General features: G+C 40.5%; 2 protein-coding genes across 4 annotated transcripts; both read right to left on the bottom strand.

The window, feature by feature from the left end:
- Positions 1–1,555: 1,555 nt before the first annotated feature.
- lpar3 (lysophosphatidic acid receptor 3) lies at positions 1,556–10,868 on the bottom strand. 2 transcript variants are annotated; one of them, XM_018673202.2, is made up of 3 exons: positions 10,078–10,868; positions 8,364–9,118; positions 1,556–4,889 (listed from the first exon to the last, which is right to left on the bottom strand). In XM_018673202.2, exons 2-3 carry the CDS (start codon positions 9,103–9,105, stop codon positions 4,564–4,566), a joined length of 1,068 nt encoding a protein of 355 aa, XP_018528718.1. In that variant the 5' UTR covers positions 9,106–9,118; positions 10,078–10,868; the 3' UTR covers positions 1,556–4,563. The 2 variants fall into 2 exon arrangements, with proteins under 2 accessions (XP_018528718.1, XP_018528719.1); XM_018673203.2 differs by having other exon boundaries at positions 10,249–10,868.
- Positions 10,869–12,480: 1,612 nt separating this feature from the next.
- mcoln2 (mucolipin TRP cation channel 2) lies at positions 12,481–25,815 on the bottom strand. Of its 2 annotated transcripts, XM_018673199.2 has the most exons (14): positions 25,635–25,815; positions 24,700–24,853; positions 24,175–24,348; positions 23,096–23,252; positions 22,730–22,808; positions 22,521–22,617; positions 22,334–22,433; positions 21,810–21,922; positions 21,299–21,448; positions 20,278–20,379; positions 19,971–20,093; positions 17,619–17,825; positions 16,921–17,054; positions 12,481–12,956 (listed from the first exon to the last, which is right to left on the bottom strand). In XM_018673199.2, exons 1-14 carry the CDS (start codon positions 25,676–25,678, stop codon positions 12,920–12,922), a joined length of 1,671 nt encoding a protein of 556 aa, XP_018528715.1. In that variant the 5' UTR covers positions 25,679–25,815; the 3' UTR covers positions 12,481–12,919. The 2 variants fall into 2 exon arrangements, with proteins under 2 accessions (XP_018528715.1, XP_050932952.1); XM_051076995.1 differs by lacking the exon at positions 25,635–25,815 and having other exon boundaries at positions 23,096–23,243; positions 24,171–24,348; positions 24,700–24,849.
- Between the last annotated feature and the right edge of the window lie 449 nt (positions 25,816–26,264).

Raw genomic sequence — 26,264 nt, 5'->3', positions numbered from 1 at the left:
GTGTGTGTGTCTGTGTGCAGTCACCTCTTCACAAGGCTTCAATACCCTTCCCCAAACTGTGTGTTCCCAACTCTCCTCTCTCTAATTGTCCAATCAGCAGAAGAGGCTCTCCAATCAAAGTTTGATCATGTCCTCGTTCAGAATGTGCTTCAGCTCAACCTTCACTGTCCTACAGGTCACAATCAGCCGCAGGTCTCTGCTGCTCTCCTGTCTTAAATCAGTGGTATTTACCTGGAAAGTTTTTTTTCTATCAACTTTAAATCTACGTTGAACAGTTAATCCCAGTAAATATGATTGTAGGCCCTGTTTTAGTGTCTTCCTCAAGAACTATTAACAGAAAGTATGAGCTGTTGAGGGGTCTGACTAGGTTGGTTACGCATCTCAGAACTACTGACAATACAATGACCTTTTATACCAAAGCTAAAACAAAAGTCTAAATCTTCAGTACCTTGCTTTGGTGAAACGGACATATTTTCTACAAAACATTTTTATATCACACAAAAGAAACCAAACTTCTTAAATATTGTTTGATATGTTTTTTTTTCCTGGTGCTTTCAGCCACATTTCACAGTTTCTGCAGATTTATCAGCTTCACATTTGTGCTGCGAATGTCCTGTTCTACCACACCCGAAGGTGTTTTACTGGACTCACATTTAGTAACCACCTATGCCAGTGTCATGTTCATGAAACCATTTGGAGACGACTTTTGCTTTGTGACGTGGAGGATGCTGGAAGTAGCCACTAGAAGATGGGTAAATTGTGACCATTAAGGGATACACATGGTCAGCAACATCTCTCAGATAGGCTGTGGCATTCAAACAATGATTCATTGGTATTAAGGGGGCCAAAGTGTGCAAAGAAAATGTTCCCAACACCATTACACCACCAACAGCCTGGACTGTTGACACAGGGCTGGTTCCATGAGATCAAGCTGTGTTTAGTTGTAATCATATACATTGGATAATCATGAATCTTGGAACCTGGAACTAGGCCTCTTTATGAGTCCTCGCCTTAATGACATAAGGGATATTTACATAACATCATATCCTGATGAATTTTTTCGTCTCTGCCTACATCTGTTTGCATCCAGATTAAGAATGAACCAAAAGACAGCATTTCTGAACATCTGTGAAATTTAATTGGCTTTTCAAGAATGCATAATTACAGCACAGCTGTAGAAAAAAAACAGCCTGCCACACCACAGTTTACAGTTTATGTTTATGGGAATGCAAAACCCAGAGCTGCCGGCAAACAGTCACGACAGGTCTACAGAGGGCTTCACTGAGGACATACAGTACTCGCTACAATGCAGCATGTTCTTAACAGAAACCACATGACTTTAATCGAGTCAAACCTGAAACATAAACTGAATGTCATTTACATCCTAAGTAGTTTTCTATCCACAAAATGTACAGTGTTGAACCTTTTCTTCTGCTGTCAAAGTGTGCTGGTTGGGTTAAGGGGATTAAGTCCTGAGTGGTGTGTAAAATTTTACTGCATAGAAGTACTTTAACATGTGATTTGGGGATGCTGTAAAAGCAGGTTACCTAAAGTCTGGGGTGGGGGTGGGGGGTGGATTTGTGGTTGTAAAGAGTGAAAGGTTATGAACAATAGGCTTGAAGTTCAAGCAGGACAACTTGAGTAAAATAGAGGGGAGGTTTGAAGCTTTAAAAGGCTTTTTGGGGAAGAACAAAGGAACTATATATACAGTATGCAGAATATGTTAACGGCACTTTTAAAAGAAATGAATTACATCTCGACGCACTGAATACAGATGTGCTAATGTTTAAATGTATTTCATTTTACCTTTAGACTACAACACTTCCATGAAACACTTCAGATGGGTGACATTTACAGGACAGTTCAAACAGTGTCAGGTTACTGTTGCTCAAGGAAAGCTGTGTTAAATGTACATTAAAATAGTTTGTGGGTTTTTTTTTTTTTTTTTTACTGATCCCAGTGCTTCGCAGTCTAATTTAGAGGAGGATCTTGTTCCTCCCACTTAAGAGTCAATTCTTTTTTTCAGGATTTTTGGTCAATAGGAGAATGACTGAATGGAAACTAAAGGTCACTCATTAATTGGCCCAAATAGAGTAAATCATCCTCAAGTAGCAGCTCTAGAGCACCAGAAATCTCAAGCAGTGGTACTTCATCAGCTATTGACTGCAGTGCAAGTCATGGAATAGGAGCTTCAGATAATCATTTCAGTGCTATTTCTGGTAGTACACTAACGTCTGCGCTGCGGTGTTATCAGAGGTTTTAGGCTTAACCATTATAGGCAGTTAGTGACCTTTTTTTTTTTTTTTAAATCAGGAGACTCAGTCTGACTCAGTCAAACAGGATTTGCAGGTAAGCTTATGGTTTGGTAGAGCCATTGCAGGTGCCAAGTAGGCGGTGTGAGCCACCATTTAAAAGGCTACAGATACTACAGCAGCTCTGTGAGGCTGCAACTAATCATTAGGATACCAACATGCTCACATTGCATTCTGATGTTTAGCTGATAATGTTTTTACCATCTTAGTTTAGCATGGTAGCATGCTGCCATTAGTCTAGAGGAGGACATGAATATCAGTACCAAATTGTAACAGTAATTAATCCATTAGTCGTCTGAGATGTTTCACCCAAAACCACAAATATCAAACACATGGTGGCACCAGAGGAAAAGTCAGGGGATCAGTAATGTCATAAGAATATGGACATCATGAAGGAAAACCTGCTGGTAACCTTAAATTAAACATCAGTGGATACTGACAAAGGTTCATGACAATCCATCCAATAGTTGTTGAGATATTTTAGTATGGACCAACACAGGGGTCTGAGCAATACCACTGTGTTGTGGTGAATAAAAATGTAGTGAATGCAAATTCATAAAAGTTTATGTCACATTCTGTATATTTGTGTACTGTTATTATAAAATACATTATAATAGCAGATATTAAATTATGTACAGTATAAATACATATTATTTGACCCATTTTGAGAACTTTAAGGGAATCGTATTCAACCTGATGTTCACATTAGATAACTATGCAGTCATTGCTAACCCTACTGTGAAACTAACCTCTATGCTGCTTGCTGTTTCTGTGTCATGTCATCAGGAGAAAACAGACATACTGTACATATTATCATGATGTTTGACAATAACAAAAACACAAAACTCCAAAAGCTGTGACTTAACAAATTTGGTTAACTTTTATGATTTTAAAATGTCCAACACTTATAAAAGTCGCATCACACAGGAAGTTATCACAAATAGCCTCAGTTCAATAATGAAGGACCACTGAAGCTGTAAACCTTTCCACACACAAGTCTCATATGTGGCATTCCTACACTCCCAAGAAAAAATAACAAACATGATGTCATGTCCTCTACAGCAGGAGTGGCATAAACACTGTACAGCAGGTTGACGAAAAGGCATTTGAACCCTGTCAATGATTTAGCAATGGAGCAGCCCAGAGGTGTGCGGGGGGTTGGGATTGTATTCAGTCATGTCCTATTCTCTTCCTGCAGTGCACAGAACTTCCAAAAGGAATCCAGTGTGTTGCAACATCATTTTTACAACCCCTCCACTCTCAGGTAAGCAGCTGTTTCGTCGCAGCAACCGCAGCCAATGAGTTCAGTGAGTCGAGGCGGATGTGTAGGAATGCTACAGGGAGAACAAGTCTGCCGGCGTCAGGTGCTGCAGGTGGGAGGTTGTCCGTTTGTTTTGGTAAGCTGATAAAACGCGACAGCTGGGGCGAGGGAGGGCTGATGTCATTATCTGTTCCCCAGAAGCAAAATTGTTTTACAAAAGAAAGATGGGTGGGATTGTCTAAACTCATTCAAAGTTTTGCAAATAATGGCCAAAACAATCAGGTCTCACTGAGCGTGCTAGCTACCACACAGCTGAAATTACCTATTACAGGATGCATACAGTACAGCAGTTTAACAACAGGAAATAATCATTAAAATCATGCCCTATTCAGGCAAACCTACAGTTTTATAGTACCTGCCTATAAACAAGTTATATTTCTGTTTAAGTTTTACAAAAATTTACATTGGGGTGAAAGTAAAAGCACCCACTACACGTTTTTTACCCCTTGTGAGGAAAAAGTAGAAATGTACCGCTGTGCACCTCATACTGGGTTCTTTCTTCAGCCATCGGAGAACAGTATCATCCGGGGATGTGACAAGGGAAATAAAAAGCAGGATGAAACAGCATCAGCACACACACACACATATATATATATATATATATATACACATATATATATATATATAAAAATGCGAGTCATGTGTTCAATAAATCCTGACGACAGAGAAAAAAGAAACTGAAACATCTTTGCATCGATATGGGGGATAATTAGTGCATCTAAGTCTCTTATCTCCATCAGCTTTACACAGGAGCAGTTGGCCTGAAGTGTCTTGTCAAGAAAGTACTTTTAATCTGAGGACAACAACGACCTCCTGAGAGCAACTGGTGTGTGTAGCTTCTCTTTCAAGTCAACTCCAACCGTATCTTCGTAAGGTACGTCCAGTCGAAGCTGGAAAGAAGTTTAGCAAAATTCTCATTAAGTTCCATTTTCAGGTCTTGAGTATACCCTGATCGCTTTTCATCTCCTCTGACGGGGGCTGACTGTTGCCCGTCTCCTGAGCAGAGCTGAGCGGCCTGGCGTTGGCCTTCGTCGACCGCTGCCGCCGAGTGCCGTTGCCAATACAGCGCATGAGGTTCTTGAAGGTCGTCCACATTTCTTCATCCTTGTAGGAGTAGATGCAGGGGTTCATGACGGAGTTGAGTACGGCCAGGAGTAGCAGCCAGCGTTTTAATTTCACGACTTTACAGCTCTGACAGTTGAGGCCGTCCAGTAGCAGAACAACCAGACCTGGGGTCCAGCAGAACACAAAGGCCCCTACAGGAAAAAAAAAAACAGTAGCAGTCACACACAGTTAGGCTTTTGTATCACTCAGCAGTTTCAGTATTAGATTAGTTTACACTTGTTTCCAGCATTTATGCTAAGCTAAGCAGCTGCTGGTGCTGATGGTGTTGATCTTTTCATCTAATTTCGAGGCAAAAGGCAAATGCTCCCAACACCCAAAATGTGGAGCTATACTTTTAATTGAACATTTAATTGTGATAAACTGTAATCCTTCACAAATCTGTGGTAAATGTATTAATAATATAAATGGATTAATGTGAAAATCAACCATTAAAAATCATTTTGGGTTAAGAGCCCACGTTTTCGACTGTTGTCTCTGGCTGGTAGAAACACAGTCTAACACAGTTTTCTGCTGGGAACTGCAGGGCTGAACATCAGAATTTCTCTGAATCCAATGTAACAGTCCAAACCCCCAAAATACTCAGTTTACAATGCCACGACAGAGAGAAAAGCAGCCAATTGTCACATCCAATAACAAATAAATAAATAGATCTGTGCATTTTAGCAGAGTCACATCAGTCTAACACTGCTGGCATCAAGCAGACACAGGTTAAGAAATACAACATCATCACTAAGACTCAATGCCCTGTGTTTGGTAAATAATGAGGGTCACAGGGGTAGTGAGGCAGCTAATTAGCCACCCATTTCAAACATGGGCACAAAACAGAGCTACTAGTAGTTTCCTGGAGCTGAAAGGGAAGCCACAAGCAGCAACTTGCCTCCAGTACCAGCATCTCTGTGGCTCCAATACATCTGCAGAACAAAAACAAGTACAGTTCTATACAACTTGTTCCTTTTCTTTGTCTCTCTCTCACACACATAAGCATGGATACATGTAGACACAGACAGAAAGTGTCTGGTAGAAGAGTTTATCAAAGTTTTTTTTATGTTTTTCACTGCTCTTAAGCCTGAAAGTCAAAAAGTTTGCCACATCTTTACAGCGAGTTCCTATTTTTGTACTCCATCTTCTTCCGTCTGTGTTTTTTTTCTTTGTCTTTGATGGACCACATGTCAAAAATAACGTGAACTGAATTGAAATTGAGTGAGATCCCATTAAATGGACTTTCACTCCCAATTTTTTATGTATTCCCCAAGTTCAAAAGTGGACTTTCTTCCTCTTTAATCTCTGACAAAAGAAAAAGCCAGAGGGGCTCTGAGGAACACATTTCAAGCACATGTTCAAGCCCATGTACTGAACAATGGTGGTTGCACTTATAAAAAATGAAAACAAAATCAGAATCAGCCTGATGTAGTTTGATGCTTCACTTCAAGAGCAAGCCCCAGCACTCACTTTAGGATAATATGCTACAAATAAATGGCTGTAGGCTATTAAACAACAAGAATGACATTTTAACAAACTCATGCCATGAAAAATAAAGCACAGAAAACAAAAGAAGCCATGCCTTATTTGTTAACAAAATAAGTTTAAAGAGCAAATTTACACTTGGGAATGTGTCTACATCTTTTTTGTTTACCCTTAAACACAGACTACGCATAGCGACAACGTCCGACAATTATCCACCGCTTATGTGCTCATGTACATTTACACAAAGCATGTGTGGGTTAAATGCATTTCTGAACTGGTTTGTCCAGTTGCCATTTCTGCCTGAGCAGACTGCTTTTCACCTGGAACATGGGTTAAGCATCTTTTTTTCCTGACTAATACATCCCTTGGACCTAGACCTGACTACATGACTCTGAGATTTTTTAATTTCCTTCATTTTTCTCTCAGATATCACTGTCAATTTCCTTACAACACCTATTACACCAGAGTGTTAAGTTACATCCACTCCTTTTCCTTCTTCAAAAAAAAAATCAAGAATCCTAACCTGATGTCTCTTACTTTGCTGAAAAGTATGCACGCCAGACGTTTCAAGTTTCCACATCACACTGTGTGTAAGTTGCATACTTGACCACGACTGACTCCAAACCAGTTGTGCTTTCACAAAACCTACTCGTACATACACATCTTAAACTGAGAATAAAGTATAGAGAAACTTTCCTTCTCCTTTCCTCCTGTGAAAACAGCCTTCTAGTGAAGTAACAATGAGCAAGAGGGGGACTTTAAAGATGACACTTGTGCACTAACACAAGCTACAAAGAACTGCATCTGAAAGCAATTGACAAAGTCCTCAAGTATAGGTTCTTCTTCTTCCTCTTTTTTTTTTTTTTTTTTTTGGGTGGGGAGGAGGGGACGTTCATTGAAGGCCAGTGTGGTGCGGTGTGGATGGTGCGCCACACAGGCTGAGGAGCAGTGTCCTTGCAGGGAAAGATAATTACACAGCAGTGTGTGCAGAGGCAGACAGCTCCTACGCTACACACAGTACAATATGGAGTCATCTGGCCCGGGCACGCAGAGTGCCCAAGGAGACAAAGAACAATGACAGACTATTATCCTGCGCGGCGATGGCACAAAATCACTGCAGACAGCTCACGCATGTTTTAATCTAGGTGACTAGGTGAAGAGTGTATGATAACAAAAACTCATTGAACCTGCGGTGCTCTCTGAGATGCAGCGGTCTCAGCAGAATTCCTGAGTTGCATGTGAGTTATACTTGCATGAGAATATTTACATTTATGTGGTATTCTAGTGCTCCATGAGATTATGCTGGAGCAGTCCCATTGTTCCTTTCTTATAGGACAGGACTGGGAGGGGAATGATTTAGGTGCTGCGCCTCTATTGCAAGGTATCCTGTTGCAATACCTTAACAAAGAGCCACATCAGGATATCTGACTGCCTCATCTAGGACGAAAATGCATGAGAAGAAAAAGAAGCTTCAGCAGTTTTTGTGCTTTCTATCTCTGGGAAACAGAGATGAACAAATAGCAGTTACCCAAAACAAATTACAACAGACTGTGACTTGACATTCTCTGGCTCCAACTTCTCAAAAGGGAGAATTTGCTTCTTTTCCTGTTGAATACCTTTGGGGTTTTTGACTGTTGGTTTGACAAAACAAGCAATTTACAGACACCCTTTTAAGCTCCAGTAACTTGTGATGGGTCTCTTTCACTACAATTTATTCATCTATTCATTGTCATTGTTCAATCCACATTAAAATGGAAAATGTATTAGTTTCATCCCTGTAAATGAGTGTTAAAGTCACTGGGTAGAAAACAAACCCAGAATGACCCAATAATACAAGAAACATGAGACCTTCTACTGACTACACTTTTGTTTTCATTTAAGACTCCCCTATAATCACTGACACTCAGCAAGTTTACTGAAAACATTAGTGTTTGTGTTATTATGCTCAAGGTTTTCATTCATGTCAGGAAAACAGTGGATACAGCGTGTTCAGCAGTGACTCACTGAACTGGACTTTGCGAACGCTTTCAATCCCTGACGAAGTACACCACAACTATTTACACCTTAGTTATGTAGGAAATGTTCTGACTCACTGTCATATCATCAGTGCTGCTGCAGAGACAATGATAAGCAGCACTTACCAAGCACAACCATAACTGTCTTGATGAGCTTAATGGGCGTCCTCTTGCGGTTGATGGAGCCACTTGTGTGCGGCGTGAGCACCGACGTCTTCTTCTTGACGTAGGCATAGATCCTCGCGTAAATGGCCACCATGATCAGGAACACCACCAGATTGGACGCAGACCAGAAAGTCAGGTAGCTCCTGCTGAAGATGGGAGCCAGCCGGGAGCAGTCGCCCAGGTTGCAGATGCAGTTCCAGCCCAGACTGGGCACAGCCCCCATGAGGATGGAGATGGCCCACACGAGCACGATCAGCAGGGTCACTCTCCTCTTCGTCAGGTTGCTGTGGACCTTCCAGTTCATGACGGAGATGTAGCGCTCCAGAGCTATTACCAGCAAGTTAGCCAGCGAGGCTGACAGACTGACGTCCAGCAGACCTTGCCGGATAAAGTATTCTCTTACTGTCAGTTGCCATGACACCTCGCCTGTGTTAAACATGAGGTACACGTACGCTATGCCTGCGAGGAAGTCTGAGGCAGCAAGGTTGGCGAGAAGATAGTAGAAAGGGTAGTGAAACCTCTTGTTGGTGATGACAGCAGCTATGACCATGGCGTTGGAGACCAGGATGAAGCAGCAGAAGAGAGAGCCCACCACCTGGACCAGGATGAGCTGAGTTTTGTCCCATTTGTCGACAGCGCCAATGTTAGAGTAGAAGAAGCCCATGGACTCGTTATAATGACAGCTGTGGTTCTGCTGGGCCATTTTAGAGGTGAGTCTGTGAAAGGAGAGTGAGAAAACTTAAGAGAAGGAACCATTTATTATGTTATCTTAATAATAAGCTACTTTAATTCAAAATGTTTAAATAATAAGACTTTTACCTCTTCACAAGTTAATATGTTGAGGCTAACAACTATTTGCATTATCATTTGTCAATTATTTTTTTAAATTAATCAATTCATATTTGGTCTATTAATAGTGGAAAATTCACAGAGAAACCTAAGATGATCTACTTTGATAGATCATTCATTTAATCTTCTATCACCTAATCAATTATTTGATTCATTGTGCAGCTCTAGTATAAATCTATACCAAACACTGTTAATTCTACTTTAATATACAGGACAATCCTTCACCTTACTGTCCAGTACATAACAATATTAATTTGCATTATAAATGTACAGTATTTAGCATCATTGCAGTGTATATTCAGTATGCATTAGAGTTAAAGATTTTTTTATTAACTAAAGAAATGCTTTTCAGGCATTTCAAATCCAGTTTTGGGGACTGGTCAATTATATTATGATAAAAATAGAGTGGGATCATAACAGTGATGAAAAGTCTGAATTAAAATGCTTTACTATACTAGTTTATCGCCTAATGCCTATTTCTTTCAATGACAAAAAACTTCTGGGCCAAGAGAGATTTAATGACAAGTGCACATGCCAAAGACCCATTTACTGAGAAGAAGCTGCTTTGAATAAGGCTGAAATCACCACGAGCTCCATTACCTTAGCTGAACGAGATAGTAGCCATAGTAACATGAAAAATCAGAGCCAAAAAAGTACTCTCAGTTAAGTGAAACGAGAAAGGTCTGTGGAATTAAATTTCTTTTATCTGTATATGCACATAAACAATACAGATATGCAGCAACACAGGACTTCAACGTAATACAGTGTAAAGTACACCATGCTTAAAGGAGCAACGAACATTATTACCGTCTGTCACTTGACTTACCAACAGCAGCAAAGAAGGGAAGAAGAAAAAGTTCACAGAAAAGAAACAAGTTCTTGTCGAAAACACGCAACAAAATAAAGCGGACAAAACAAATTTTGCCGACAGAAGTCAAAATATAACAGCAAAGTAAGAACAAAGGAGTTACTCAAAAGACTAGCCAGGTGAGTTTACCTGTGGTACAGGGCTGGAGGCGGTGCGTCAGTAGACTAAAAGTTGCGAAATGTTCCGCGCCGAGGTAATGAACATGTTTCCTGTGTGTCTCCGCAGCTGTGGACGGAGCAAGGAGACGGCGGCAGGAGAGCAGACAAAGTGAAGGCAGGAAAGTTGAGCGTCTTCACTTTGAGGCTCTGAGCTCGGTGAGTGACGTAGAGGGCGTGTGCCGCCCGGTGTCACGTCTGAATTCCTCCGGTTCACCGCACGAGGTCCCGATCACAAAAACGGTAGCACTACTATACACTGTAATTAATGGCCTTATTAATGTTGATAAATCGCTTACCGATGCTTTACAGACCAGTTGTCAGCTGTTAATAGGAACAACATTTAGGTTGCCAGATTGTGGACAACCCTTCTTTACTCTGTCACCACTTATTAGCGAGACTTCTAAATATTAAGCAGAATCAGGTCATTAATCCAACTTGCAAATAAATGTAGTGGCGTAAAAAGCGCAATATTTCCTGCCTATATGTAGTGGAGCACAGGTATAAAGTTATAAATGTTAATGTAAAGGTGTCATGCTGGAGAAGGACACAACCTGGCAACCCCAAAGTTGTTCTTATGCATGGCTTACAACTGATTTATAAACCATTAAAAAAATATTAACTACTGATAAAGATATTGTGGCTAAAAGACCCTTTATAAAGGCTGCAGTTATTGCAGTTAAGTGGGGACAGGGAAACACACCAACTGTCTCACTTGTTTATTATTTATGTTTAATATTTATTAATAATAGAGAACTTTATTTGTGGAATTTAATAGCACTTCCCCACTTTCCTGTCTGTCTCCACTGTTGCTGAACAATAAAAAAAGAGGAGTTGGTTCATTCATTCAAACACTGGCACTGAGAGGAGTACTTCATCACTGACAAAAGTAATAACCTGATACCTTGATTGGTGGCATGGCCATTGCTGTGTTATCACTTATGTGGCCCCGGGCAAAAAATTGTGATTAGGCCCCCGTACTGACCACCCTACCTACTCTGTCTCCTCCAAGATCCCCTGAAGTACAAGACACACAGCAAACACAGCTTTGCTATTTTCCCACCAACACTGACACCAAACCAGTCCCACTGTCTGGGTATATACTATTACCTGACCCTGAGTTTTCTTTGTGGTCAACTAGTTTGAGTTAATTTGAAGGGCCCCTGAGGGCCTGGGGCCCTGCACAGGCAGGTGCCTGCTTTGCGTGGTTGGTAATCCAGCTGTGAACATGTCACATCAAGTCAGTTTACAACTCAGTTTTCTCTCCTCTTTTCACAAAAGTGTTGTGGAAGATCACCAACAAACCCTGGTGAGTCATATGTTTTGGAGCCGCTCCTTCGCATGAAAATGTGAAATCTTCCCTCTCTTGACTTCAATGCAGCGCTTACTCCTGTTTTGTGTTTTGTTTCAGGCAGCACACATATTCACATTTGTTATTGGTTCAAGTCATTTAAAAGTAACATTGATGTTTGTTGACCCAAACTACACACACAGATTAGTTAAAAGTAAATCCTTAGAGCGAATAACCTGCTCTTGCTTTTGAAAGGGTTTTCAATTGTTCTGGCCTCTGTTTTAACTTGAACTCAAGTTTCAGTTTGACTTAAAATATTAACAAAATAAGGGCAGTGTTGCCACATAGGAAAAACACTCTATTCAGAGATGGGGTGGCACTTAATGACACGTCAGCTCATTAACACTTCTACCCTCTACCCGCTGGTGTTTTATCAGATCCAGACTGAGATCAGACAAGAGATCTTTTGGATGGCATTAGAGCAACTGTCATAGATGAACTCTGATGACATGCCAGCTCAAACTCGAGAGGGGAACACGTTTCTTTGATTTTTATCAGGTTGAAAGCATAGGAGCCACACTCCAACTCAGGGCTCATGCTACAGCTTGTTTTAAGATCTTAACGTTGCTGGTAGAATGATAAAGTTGACTCATTTTCTAGTCCTGGTGAAGTCATTCAAAACTCCCCTCTTTCTCAATCTCAACCCAGCTGTGAAAATGTTATGAAATTTAAAGCGACCTCTGGAGCACTTAATATTTCTGAGCATAGAAGAAAGTCGTTGCACTGTAACGTTGTTTTACAGCAAATTACTGCCACTGCTGGTAAGACACTAAATAATCTTCCTGGCTCAGAGCTTAATGTGCACACATGCAGCAGAGACTGGAAATTCTTAACAACTGACAAAAACAACAACACTGGCTTTACTGCAGTCTTTACTTGACAAATAAATTACATCTGGTGCTGCATGATGTTGCATAGACCTGGTAACTGCAGCAACAGACAAGTGCAAAGCAACACTGAATCCATTTTTTTGGCAACTAACACATACGCATTCCTGAAAAAAGCCAAGTAAACTCCTCATCAGCGTCATGACATGAAACTTTTTTGTCTTTTGTCTCAGTTCCAGCTCTTAATGTTAAGTGCTCCAGTTTCATATTAAATAGAGGGAACTTGTTTCATATTGCACTTCACAGAATCTCACTCCTGGAGAGGTATCTCTACATGCTCCAGGCTTTTCCAGCAGAAGCATCTGAAGTCTGCATTAGAAGCATGAGGTCCTGTTCCCAGCATCCACCTCCACCTCCTCGTCCTCCTCCTTGTCCCTGAACCATCCCATCTGGCCGTGAGGCAGCTGTCAGCTGATCAGTATGATGTCGTCATTTTCTGAAACTCTGCAATGACACGATCAGAAAAGATGCATGAGACACACAATGTCTCATCAATACCACCGTACTGAATATAGATAAAGACATGCACGGTTTCCATTTTAGGTCACCGCTGAGGTTGGCTCATTGATGCATCAGCAAAGATCTCTATGATGTAACAACATATTTTTTATTTCAGGGATAATCTATACCCTTACAACATTAAAGCCCATGAAAACTTATAAGTTTATAACATTAAATATTCATGACTCTGTGCATGGGTGACTTGTTTCACTAATCAAAACAAATACCAGTCAAAATTAACATGAAAGAAAATTATCTGATGTTGTAAACCGCAGCTTGCATGTTGCAGATGTGGCAAAAGAGGCTACTCCTTTATTAGGACGGGAGTGGGTGTGGCTGATGATTATTTTCATTATCGATGAGTCTTTGGTGCATTTTCTCAATTACTCTTGTAAATGTTAGAAAATAGTGAAAATTGCATCTATAATTTCCCCATAGCCCAATGTCATGCTTCTTTTATTTAAGGAACATCCCAGAATCTAACGATGCTCAGTTTACTGTGTGACGTAACAAAGAAAAGCAGCAAATCTTCTCATCTGAGAAGCTCTGAGCAAATATTTGGAATTTTTGCTTGAAAAATGACTGAAACGAAATATCGAAAATCGATTTATGATTGCAGAGTCCTTTTCTGTTGATCAACTAAAATCAACTAATCGTTGCAGCTTCACTGAGCAAAAAAATCCCACGGCTGTCATCAGAATTTAATTCAGACATCGCTAAATCCCAACAGGTGATGTCACATTTTTCCAACCAAACCTGGTTCAGTGTGAAACGGCAATCCCAGACGATTCTTGAGTCATTTAATGTTAACATGTCACATCCAACTCGTTACAAATATCCCAGGAATTCAAAGTTCAGCAAGACTTGTTCAGACTGGCGAGGTTTCTCTAAACTTGCTACAATATTAAAGCATTACTGTTCAAGTAAACTCCTACACGGATCATCACGGCCACTTCCTAGAATTCAAACCAGCATAAGTACACTCTTTGTTCCCTGGGATTCCACCTGCATACAGGTTTGTCCCAGACACAAAGGCAAACAGTGCAGGGTAGCAGGAAGAGGACTGGATTTCAAATTAATCCCCAAAACCCAGCATTTGAAAAATAGCAGCGTTGTCACTGTGTATCTTGAACACCTTTGCACCCAAGAGAAACATCTAGTTATGTCCCTGTTCCATCAAACCTGTAAACAATTAGGACTTTTTTTTCCCCTTCATGTTTATGATCCACCAGAAGCAGCGCATTTCACTGCTGAGGTGAGTTTGCAGTCGTGCCTGTTTCAGCTCTCACACACCAATTTTCAGACTCTGATCCAGGATTTGAGTGTATTTCACAGAGATCGAGGAGTTCTCATCACTCTCTTAGAAAGCAAAGCCACCTCAACTTACAGTATTTATACATTACTTCTATGCAAGGCTTAATGTTCCTTTTGTCAAATCTCTTTCAAAACATAATATCCACTCTTAGCTAAGCTGCTGTATTATACTGTGTAATCACAGACTATTTATGAGTTGCAGCAAATACATTCAAGCCTTAAGACATTCATTAGGTAAATATTTGTGTCATTGTGTGGCTCTGAATAACCAGCTACTGTGTTCAAGTGTCAGATGCACACTTGTCCATTCAACTTGATATATTAGTTCCAAATGGAGAGTGACTCTTGCCCCTCAACTTGCTTTCCACACAAGATAATCTACTGCAGTAGAGGATGATGACAGTAGGAAGGGGCTAATTGTATGCAGATGAAATTTCATCCAGTAAAGACACTGAAATGTTTGGGCAGTCAACGCTGATCTAATAATTGCAAACGCAGCAAGACAAAGATCCTCGTAAAAATGAAATTTAGCCAGGTCAGAGGCTGCAAATGGCCGCAATTACACAATCTGTAACTAGACGAGAGCACTCCTAATGACAAAAAATCTGCAGACTCGTGGAGGCCACTGGCAGTTTCATGTTAATCTCTGTTCAGAGACGATACACATTCAGTCGCCAGTCTTGCATTATTACACATTATTACATAATGGCTCTGTAACTGAGACTACACTTCCTTTAACGTTTAGATATCCCGAGGAGGAATGGATGGCTTGGTGATAGAAAACGGCTGGAAAAGATTGCAGAGGGCATGTGTTAATGTCTGGTAAAACAACAGTGACAGAGGAGCTCTGACAGGAAAAACTGATTATCTGAGCCATGATATTTCAATCTAAACCTATATTCACATACACAGCTAAGTAAACCTTTTCATCGTTAACGAATTCAGCTCTTTTCCACTGATCATGTGACTGAAAATCATTTTTCGAGTGTGTACAAACATCTGAGGCTCAGGCTAGCAGAAAATAACAGTTTGATGGCAAACACTGCACAACACTGTTTTTCCCAGAAAAACAAGTCCGTCATAAAATTGCCTCATGTGTCTGAAGTATAAGGATGGTGATGGCTACAGAAACCAAAGCCTCCTGTTGGTTTACAGTTCAAGCCTTTCCTCAATGTAATTGATGCACAACAGGGAAATTGAATAATATATTAAAAAAGTTATAGAACACCGTCATGAATCTTTAATAATGCGGAGCTGAAAGCCAGACTAAGAAACCACAGTCTGCTGAAGTGCTGCTTTTGGTCCAACTTTTTAATTTGGCAGTAACAAACACAGAGGAAGTAATGACTTTTCAACAAGCCCCGAGTGGTGCATTAACTTTACACCGTAGTTTCAAAATGGATGCAGTGAAATAAAAAGTGATAAAATGCAACTCATTACTTGGGCATATTAGGAAATGATTGCTAGAAATTCCATCTTTGTCTTTACAAAAGGTCAGATAAGAGAGTGATGAAAAAAAAGAGAGAAAACAGTATCAAGTCCTGTTTAAAACACACACACACTAAACTTCTCTGTACACCACATTAAGGAGAACTGGAGTTAAACTTTCACCCATCACCCTCAAATCAAATAACTCTGCCCCACTAACCACTGTGCTTTAACAAAACTTTTGTGGCTCAATTGGACTAAAATCCCAGTGCTGACCGTGGTTTATCTGGGAGGCAACGCAGCAAAGAGGAGAACATGGAGGAGGGGGGTTGGGGAGGGTGTACAGTGTCCCAGTGTACACCCTCCGTTTCTCTGTAATCAGCCCATCACTGGGTGTGCCTGCATAGCTCCCACCACTAATTTCATTGCTCTCAGACCACGTAAAGACCAAGCCAAACCACAGCGTGGAGGAAACTCCGCTGCAGTCTGCTGCCTGCTGATGATAGAGATTGGCTCATAGAAAAGGAATGAGCAGAAAACAGGGACGTATAGAGGCATATGGTGTCTTGCCGCAGCAACAAAATGTAAGCAATGCAGACTGTGTCCTACTCCCTGAACGTGAGACTTGCACGTATAGGGACTGATTGACGGACCATATTTCCAGGTAGAGAAAGTCCAGTTTTGCTCCACTGTACTGGTCTATGACACAACAGGAAATCAAACTATTGTGTATTTTTGGTTCAAGCTCAATAATTAACAGGATAGATGCTTCACACATTGAAAGCAGCAGCCTTTTTTGAGCAAACAGCAGAAAACATGAAATTTCATAATTAAAGAGCACCAGCTCAAACAAAGAAGACAACACAGCACTGCCCAAGCTTTTTGTTTGGCATGGCTGATTTAGGTGCAAAGCAAAAGTACCACAGCAGTTATACAGCAACAAAAGAAGTCACCAAAATGAAAAAACAGGGCCACATTCCAGATAAATTATTAAAAAGCCCTCAGGTGAGGTCTATAAAGTTACACGGCATTTAAAGGATGACACCTCTGTGTCAGTGGTGAGAAGGTGTGTTTATATAGTGTAGCTCCCAGGTGTCAATGTGTGTGCATTAGGGTGTGTGAATACAGGTTAAATATTATTTAAGTATCAACATTACTGTCCTACCGTTGGCAGCAGCGGAGCGCAAAGCATGTGCTGCGGGTGTCCGTCTGACTGCTCTCCTCAACAACAGTAAAGTCTTTCTGCTCTCTGAGGAACTTCTGCAGGTCTGTCAGCGGGAATCCATCCCTCTGGTAGTTCTGTTCATAAATAAATAAAATGAATGCAACAATTACAACACAATGTAGTGGAAAGTGAATAACAGTGTCTTTTTATAGCAGATTTTGAGAGTTACGAGAAAAAGGTAGATTTATTCTCTAAGGAGCACAACAGTACACCAGCTCTGCAATATTTTGTACCTAAACATAAGAGGATATGGAAATGTCCATGTAAACATTTATTTGCAAACTTGCTTACTTATTTCATTATTGCTTAGTATGCTGACTACATTCTTCATTAAGTGTTTTATCTATGGAGTATCAGAAAACTGTAATAAATTAATTAATTAACTAATTAATGGTGGCGTGTTCAAATTCTTTGTTTCAGTTCAGTATCAAGGAAAAGAAGCACTGAATTCTCATATTTGCAATGCTAGAAACAGATGGTGTTTGCTTGAGGAAAAAGTGACATAGTTGTAGATTAACTTTCTGTTGATCAAATAACCTGATAATCTACTTTTCAGCTCTAATTTGCATCCCTATAAAGTGGTAATAGGGTTTTTTATGGTATTTCTGTTCCGAAGTGGTCGCTGACAGAGAGAGTACCTTGATGGTCTCGTAGGCATCGGTGATGAGGGCAATGAAGAGCGACAGCACCATGTAAATGAACAGAGAGATGAAGGAGTAGAGGTACGCGCGGCTGAAGAGCCACACCAGCGTGTTTTTGTCCTTCAGCTGGGCGAAGGTGGTGAACATGTCGTCGCCGTTCAGCAGGGAGAACAGACACTCTGCCACGCGACTCAGGCCCTCAAACTAGGACACATAGAACAGGGGACATTACACTGGACTTAATGAAAGTGACAAATGAGATAAGCAGACATGACAGAGGCAGTAAAATCAGTGAGACAGGCCAGTGGCTGGACCTACACACTGAGGGATTTTGAGATGATAAACAGGACAGGAAAGCAGGTGGAAAGTAGTTTTTTTTGAATGGATAGGTTAAAATTTTTAGGCCCCTAAAAATTCCCAGTAGGTCGCATCCTGCAGCCTAACACAGGAAAGTGGGTAATTTCAGATTATCACTATAGAGATTATTCCTCTCACTGTAGATTTCAAAATAAAACTTTTTGTTTTCCCACAGAGATAGAGTGAAGGAGAAGGAGGTGTAGAGGGCCGAAGCACGATGGTCGATAGAGGTGGACTGATAAAGACAGAAAGACAAACAAAGAGACACATGACTGAAAGAGGGAGAGCCTGATAACAAGACACAAACATTATGACAGAAGCCAAGTTTCCCCATGAATGTGATAGTATCTAAAGACAACATCCCACTGCGACAGTATGGATCCAAGGCACAGCACTTGAAGACGTGTGGGATGGCGAGTCCGAGAACATCCTCTGTTTATTCCCTCAGTAAATACACAGTACTCTACAGGGGACTCCCCCTCCTCTGCTACCACAATGTAAATATCATGACCACGTCTCAGAAGACTGTAGCGTTGGTCACACTTACAGAATTGAAACCTGCTTTACTTCAGCTTCAGGCGCAGCGGCACTGCATGTCAAGTCACTTTCACTTCCGCTGATGACAGATGGGGAAATGACTCTGCAATTAATGTTATTGTTATTCATGATATTAACTGTGTACTGAACAAACACACTTGACATCAGTCCACAGCTTATTTACAGCAGGTTCTCCTCCTCAGCATAAGATTGTCAACAAATTTCCCACTCAATGAGTGAGGGCCCAGGGCGGCTGATCTCAGTCTATCTCACATCTGCCTCTCCAACAGTACGAGTTCGGCCTTGTTTAGACGCCCACTGCTGCTCGGACTTCCGTAAATAATTTATCTTAACAGCAAGGACAGCTAAACACAGACATATTTTCCCTAATGACACTTGCTGTCCAAGGAGTTAAGACCATCTGTGCTGAACTGAAGACGTGGTCCTTGCCTGTTGCAGTTAAAATACCTGTTGATTTTATGTTTTCAGAGCAAACAAAGAGCAAACAATGTAGTGTCATGGGTGCAATTATTTCTTAAAATCCCATATTCTGTTCCTTACTGTAGCCTGTGCATTTCTATCCCTGGTGTGCGAACTTACGCAGTAAACTTATCCCATTTTGAGTAGTTGGAAATTTTTTTTTTTTTTTCCCCAACAAGAACCATCTTTGGTTTGCTTAAAACAGAGACACGGTTGTAAGTGTATGCACATGCATGAATGTGGCAAAAACTTGTGTCCCAGTTTAATATTTTCACAATCTGATCATCTTCTCTAAAACACAGAGCTGCTGTCACCGAGGCCTGAAGAGGATCACTGGGCAAAACATATACTGACACCTGGTGGCTATAATATATATCAAAAAAACAAAAAAAGGGCCAATGACCTGAAGTTGTTCCAGGATAAGGCAATGACCAGTTTTGCTGTTTCCTCAATTTGTGGGATATAACGCTGAAACTGCAAACTTGAAAAGCTAATTAACCGTGGGAGAAAGCCTGATAAGTTTCAGTTTCTAACTTAACTATAAGCCCGTTTCTCGTAGTTCATAAAATACTTTGTTCACAGTCATCGCAAATATAATATAATATATAATATTTCCCAGTATCTTTGTACTTAATCTATACAAACTGACTCACGTGAGTCTTCATGGTAGTAACACAGAACCTTTTTTAACTGTTCCATCACAGAGTGCTGTTTCAGCCAATTCAGCCACATTCATACACACACATATCAGGGAGTTCCTTAATGCAAGCTTATTTTTGTGGCCTCAGCAGTTCCACAGGAACAAACGGGCGAAGTTGCTAAAAAGAGACCAAATAGTTCCCCTAATTTCCCACCACCCTTAACAATATTAACCAGCATGGGGATACAGGCTAGCAACTGTCCCATAAACTCCTCTCTAATATATCTTGTAGGTCTCCACTGCCTCTGCTCTCCACAGACCAGTTTGTTTGTTACCTTCTCATGGTACGGGCCCAGTACGATCCACCCACAGAAGGTGTAGCCGAGGTAGATCATGCCGGCACAACAGCAGAAACGTAGGACCTTGGGGAAGGCTGCTTTCATGGTTAAAATCAGCACCTACAGCAGAAACACAGGAAGTAGAATGCAGGCAAGAGGCAGTCGTTAAGTCACGACTAAATCACGAAAAAATTGTTAGAAGTGTAATTAGATTTTGTACATCTTAAATTTTAAATAAAATGTAAACAGTTAAAAATGTCCCAAGACAATGATGATGAAAAAAAGGGTTCAGGCTCTGACTTACATTATACTTCTGGAAGTATCCCAGGTACCTGATCACACCAACCCACACCATTAGTGTGGATGTTCCCAGGAAGATACTGCACACATCATAACTGGTCAGACTCTACAGGAGAAAAATAAGAGGACTGAGATGTCAGTTTGCTGTCAGTCAGGCCTCAGCAAAAACTGACACAGCCTGGAACAAATTACATTGCTTAAGTTCACTTTAAGTATGATTGTGTTTTAATATCTGTGATAACCTGCAACATAACCTGCGTGGATTATTCTATTACAGCTTAAAGTACAATGTGGAAGTGCAACAGGATCAGGAACATCCTATCACTCATTAACTAATGTTTTATAATGCCTATATGTTTGAGTTGGAAAACAAATCTCAGTAAGCACATTAAATGGTCTAATTCTAAGCTGAAACTTGCCTCCACTGCTGCAGATAACTCTAGTGTATTTATCCTATAAAATAGGATTATACAATTTTCTTAACAGGGACAACTTACCCATTCCCCACGGCCCTTTATTTAAAAGTGGTTTTCTAAACCACAGTTGTGAGTGATCCACAGCAGCAGGCTAAAGGCTCTGCTCTTAAACAATAGCCTCAGCCGAGGGAGTGGGGTTGGGAGTGTGTATAAGGGGAGAGTTTATTTCTATCTCTGTCATGCTTAGGGTAAACACTCAACATGGTGGCTATAAAAAGGACAGACAGACACATTAAAATAAACAGGTCTTTACAGTGTCTTCACTGTGGCCTTTTCACTCCAAAGTCCACCAGGCACTGAGAGGATGATTTAACAGCTATTCCCAGAATTAGATTTCTCAGTTGCTTAATAACAGGGTGTAAAATCAAAGGTGATTCTGATGACAACCCCAGCTATCTTTAACCCATTTGTCACTGATCACCTGATTTACCTAACATCTAATTCTCCTTTCTAGTACATTTCATTGACATAAGCCCTGCAGTGATAGGCCAGTTACCTTTGGACAGAAGATAACAATATCTCTATCGAAAGCACATGATTCATTTTTACCTTTGCTTGTATTTCCATCTTCAGTATGGACCCAATTATGGCTAACAGGTCGCTGACGATGACCAGCACGTACCAGCCGTTCAGAAACTCCCTCTGATCGTCCTCACACACTTTACGATTGTAGTTTTCGTGGAAGAATCGGGAGAATCTCTGAAAATATGACAATGCAAATTCAGTCTCTTAAAAGAAAAAAGATCTACAACACAATGTCATATCAGCTGATGCCCAAATGGTACATTCTGGATAAAACAACATTATTTTACCAGTTACAAAAGAACTGATCCATATCTACATGCGATATGAATGGTATTTTAGAGGTTGTGATCGTGGAAAGTTGAATGAACTGGGCTTATTGTGACATTTGGCTTAAGAAGATGAAAGAGAGAAAGACTGTTCAAGTTTTGAACAACCAGAAAATTAAAAAGGAAATATAAGCCAAAGAGTAAAACCAGGAAGAGCCGGACAAAATAAAAAAATTCCAGTATAATACTGTAAACATGTGACTGCTGACCTGGAGTAACCTGACAGCCAGCACGATGGAGCGGGTGCACAGCACAGCTGATGTGAGGCAAACCAGGATGACGAAGCCGTCAAACAGCAGAAGATAGTGAGTGTTCTTCTGAGCTGAAACAGACAAAGTGTCCATGAGAGAGAGAGAGACAGTTTATCTCATACATAACTCCCCTCACATTCATTACTGATAACTACAAGTTCAGAAGAAAACGCCTCATAACAGTCAACAGTATCAGGCCGTGAAACTGGAGTAAAAAGACAGTTAGTTTTCTCATTTTTTTTCACGTTTTTAAAAACACAGAGGCTGTGGGATTTGGTGAAAATGCAGCACATAAAAATAAATGATTATTATTACTAAACACTGCAAATTCAACCTCACACCCTCACAAAGATGCTTAGACAAAAAAAATAAATATTTGAGCCTTGAAACTTTTATCATCTTTTTGTTTTGTTTAAATTCATGTCATATTTTTAATGATTTGTTGTTTCATTTCTGCATTTGGTTAGACAACTCCATCTTACCCGTGCCAGATATCTTCCAGTCTCTACATGCACTGCTCTGAGCATCAGTGTCCAGGAATATTTTCACCTTTCCACTGTGACACTGGTTGTCAAATGTTATCTAAGGTCAAAGGAAAGTAGATGAGTAAAACAATGTAGTTTTCAAAATGTGTAAAATTGATGTGTACAATTGAAGTATTAACTGTACCGTGACATAGAACGAGTAGCAGTCAGGCAACTCCCGTGAACGCACCGTCTGCAGGTTGATTCCCTTCAGCTGGAAGGTTATTTTGATGTCAACGAGCCTGAAAAAGAAGCGAAAGAGGTGGTTTTAAAAGGTGATTTCTGTGTTTATTAGGAAGAAAGAAAAAACTGTAAGTTTGGCAGCAGCTTTACTGTATTGACAGCACTGTATACCTGTAAAAGTCCAGCTCAAAAAAGGATGAATTCTGGGTTCTCCACAGGTTTGCAGTCTTTGGATCATGTGACATACAAACTGAGAAAGAGACAAATAGGGTGAGAAGACAACTATAATACTGTCACTGAATGCTTGATTTTAGTTTTAGTAGACATAATATACATTTCAATATGACTGTCTACTTGTGACATACAGAATAAGATTAAATCCTTACAAAAAATATCTCCTTGGTGATGCATTGAAAAACACAAAAAACTATTTATAGCCAAGGGACGTAATGGCCTTAAAATCTGTATCATTCCATCATTTCACTTGCGTTTGTTGCAGGTGACAACTTGAGACGAAATGTCGAAAATGTCTCTCACCTGTCTCCAGCTGGGCGTCGATGTCGTAGGCCTCGTCTGGGGGCTCCACACTGCCTCTCTTGTAGTACTCTTTACAGATGAGGAGAGGCAGCAGCGTGCCGTCCTCGTCCTCAGCGTAATTGATGGGACCCGTAGAGAGCCGTCCCAACTGACTGTACTGTAAATATCACAGGCCTCAGGTAAAACACAGCGTGCCGGGGTGATTTACATAACAGTGGAGAAACTGTAGACTGCCATATCACAAACAAACACAACGCTAAGGGACTTAACATTAAGTAACATCGCAGTTCGCTCGTCAGCCAGCTTCCCAGAATTTCCAGATAAATGGGGAGTGGTTTATATGAACATTAGCATCCCAGTTTTCTCTCACCCTGGATCTGATCATTTTACATGTTTATGTGGAACATGAGAAACCTGGTTATTCATCTAAGTGTGTGTATGATCATAACAGTATGCAGATATCAACACAGTATTAAAACCTGCTGCCTCTGTGTAGGTAGGTAGAGAGATCACAGAATCACCTTGTTTGCTAAATTATCATATAACAAAGGCATGCAACAATTCTAAAAATCCATAAATAAAATATAAATAAAAATTATTTGCTCATTTTTAAATCAAAATCTTATTAATTTTACGTTTGAAAGTTGTACTTTCTTTGCTTCATGGCCCAATAGTAGCAAAATATGAAAAGGTCCTATTAACCTAAGAAAAAGGTAAATCTCAACTCAAGTACTAATATGCAGACTCAAACCTACAACACTTAAGTTCAAACTAACCATTAAAAATCAGGCTACGTTCATGTCACAGCAGAGTTACCCTGACTGCCAATTTCCACCTTCCAACAAATCATCAAAATCCAAGTCGTAATTAGGACTGGAGAGTTCACATCAGCAAGAGTCAATCGTTCAATATAATCAAACTCAAATTTAACATGCTAGCCTTTAGCTGTCCAATGACGAGCATGCTCCACCATCCATCCCACAGGACATGAACGCTACATTACAACCACCACTTTTCATTTTTCTGACAGTAGAAGGAAAAGCAAGCATAAGTGAGTAAGGTGAGGAAGCTGAACTTGCCTGATCCAGGACATAAAACAGGCTGTCATAAACATCCTGTTGGGTGTAGACAGCAACGCTGTAGTCGTCCTCATCCACCCCACTGTAGTCCTTCAGGAAAAGGTTTTTGAGGGCCATGGTGTTCTCCTCCTTGTAGGACACCACCAGCTGGTTGTTGAGGCCGAACAGGACGAGCTGCAAAGAAAACACAAGGAAAAACATTTAGGCTTTTAAGTACATTTATTCCCGTTCCTGGAATTAGTATTTGCACCTTATGGAATATGTTTAAAAGCTGAACCAGTTGGTTCAGATGTACAGGTGCAGTTCACTCATTTCACCATCTTCCATTTGAAAAAAAAAAAAAAAAAAGAAAGAAAAAAAAAAGGACACACTCCAGAATCTGTCCACAGAAATATCAACACTGATTCACATGCATTGCTGCGCTTGGCTGCATGCTTTGGACCAACTACAGTTCCAGGAAGTGTTTTCTGGGTGGTTCTGCTCTTCCAGGTCTGTACTAATTCACATTAAACTCACTGCACACACCTGTGTAGTGATCATGACTATTTTCAGGATCTGCACTCCCAGTTTCCAGGGTACGTGTCGTCGGGCCCTGTACTTCTCACATGGGCTCATGAAGTAGTACTTCAGGTCATCTCTCAGGTTCTCCTCTTTGATAATATCTTGAGTCATGACAGAGCTGAAACAAAAAAAAGGGCAACGTCATGCAGGAGCTGGGAGACAAATGGAAAAAACCACAGCCTGTGTCTGTCCTGGTGCTGTGGACTCCTGAGGTTAAAAAAGAACATTATTTAAATTTGTAATGTGATGATTTTTCTGAAAAGTTGCCCACAACTTTTAGCTCATTTTACTATGAGGAGGCCTGGATACAGCGCTCAAGGTGAAAAAACGGAAGTGTGAGAAAGCAGTTATTTCATGATCATTTACTTGAGCAATAGTTAGGGTTTTTTCAGTGTAGTGCACCAGATTGTTCATCTCTCACAGGAAGAACTCCATGTACTGAGCACACTGCCTGCATTCATGGAGCTGCCTGGGTTTAAGTCCAAGGTTAGCTCACTGACTGCACTTTCAATATTTTCCCAACAGTATGTCGCACACAGACTCTCCTTCACACAGTATAAATCTCTGGGACTCCATTACACCTGAGGGGATTCTGTTAAAAATACAAAGTTTACAGCTATTTTCAGCTGAATCTGTGGTGTTAAATACCTGCCCGTCACCTCAGGAACTTGTATTAAATAATAAATGACTTTAGCTGTTGTTTTAATGTGAAACAACACTATTTAGCTTTGGGGAAAATGTTTTTTAAGTTAATTCTAGCGACTAAATATTCGGTGTTTCAGCGCCCAACACACTGTTGCATCTAGTTCTTTATATTTCAGATACATCATTTGTCAAAGCAGTTCATACAAATGTCAAATTGTTGCCCCTAAGCCGGTCATTCAAAGAAAAACACTTACCTAATTGAATTGCTCCTATCAAGATATCGAACCAATAATTCCATGATTGATTAAATCCACGTGGACGCACCAACTGGTCGAGTGTGATTATTCACAGTTTGACAGAGAGAGAGAAAGAGACAGTGACACTTTCCGCGTACACAGGACTCCCCTCAGCTGGGTTTTTCACTGTGACCATTCAACTTCCACTCAACCAATCAGGAAATGAGCTGTCAGGAGGCGCACAGGTGCCCAATCTGCGGCCCGAGAACCTCCGAGGGGGTCACTGAGAGGAGTGAAATGGGTCAACGTCGTAAATGTTTAAATGATTAACTTAAGCTGTTTTTGTAAACTATTGCTGAGATTACATGGGAATAAGTCAGCTACCACCCCTACCCCTTTCAACAGGGAATTGTTGACCCAGGAAATAGCTTTTCCAACACTTTATTACTATTACTATTATTAGTAGTATTATTGGTAGTAGCAGTAGTAGCATTTAGCTTTTTAACAGCTACTGTTTAATTTAATGTCTATACATTTTCTTTTCCAGCATACAAATCTGAATGCTGATTCGAGGCCATCTTCACTGCCAGGATTGGAATTCTTGCTTTTACTTTTTTTTAAGTTCTAGTAGTAATATAATGGCTCTTA

This window comes from Lates calcarifer, linkage group LG17, assembly GCF_001640805.2.
Source record: "Lates calcarifer isolate ASB-BC8 linkage group LG17, TLL_Latcal_v3, whole genome shotgun sequence".
NCBI lineage: Eukaryota > Metazoa > Chordata > Actinopteri > Centropomidae > Lates > Lates calcarifer.
The sequence above is the reverse complement of the archived record's forward strand: the minus strand, read 5'-3'. Positions and strand labels throughout refer to the sequence as shown.

What these genes read in the sequence shown, in the direction of transcription:
- lpar3 (XM_018673202.2), bottom strand. Translation starts at nt 9,105, where the DNA reads ATGGCCCAGCAGAACCACAGCTGTCATTATAACGAGTCCATGGGCTTC. An exon ending in GACAGTTATGGTTGTGCTTG is followed by an intron (nt 4,890 to 8,363) that starts GTAAGTGCTGCT and finishes TTTTTCCTGTAG; the next exon opens with GGGCCTTTGTGTTCTGCTGG.
- mcoln2 (XM_018673199.2), bottom strand. Translation starts at nt 25,678, where the DNA reads ATGGAATTATTGGTTCGATATCTTGATAGGAGCAATTCAATTAG. An exon ending in AGATGGAAATACAAGCAAAG is followed by an intron (nt 20,380 to 21,298) that starts GTAAAAATGAAT and finishes TTTCTCCTGTAG; the next exon opens with AGTCTGACCAGTTATGATGT. An exon ending in GCGCTCCGCTGCTGCCAACG is followed by an intron (nt 12,957 to 16,920) that starts GTAGGACAGTAA and finishes GTGTCATTGCAG; the next exon opens with AGTTTCAGAAAATGACGACA.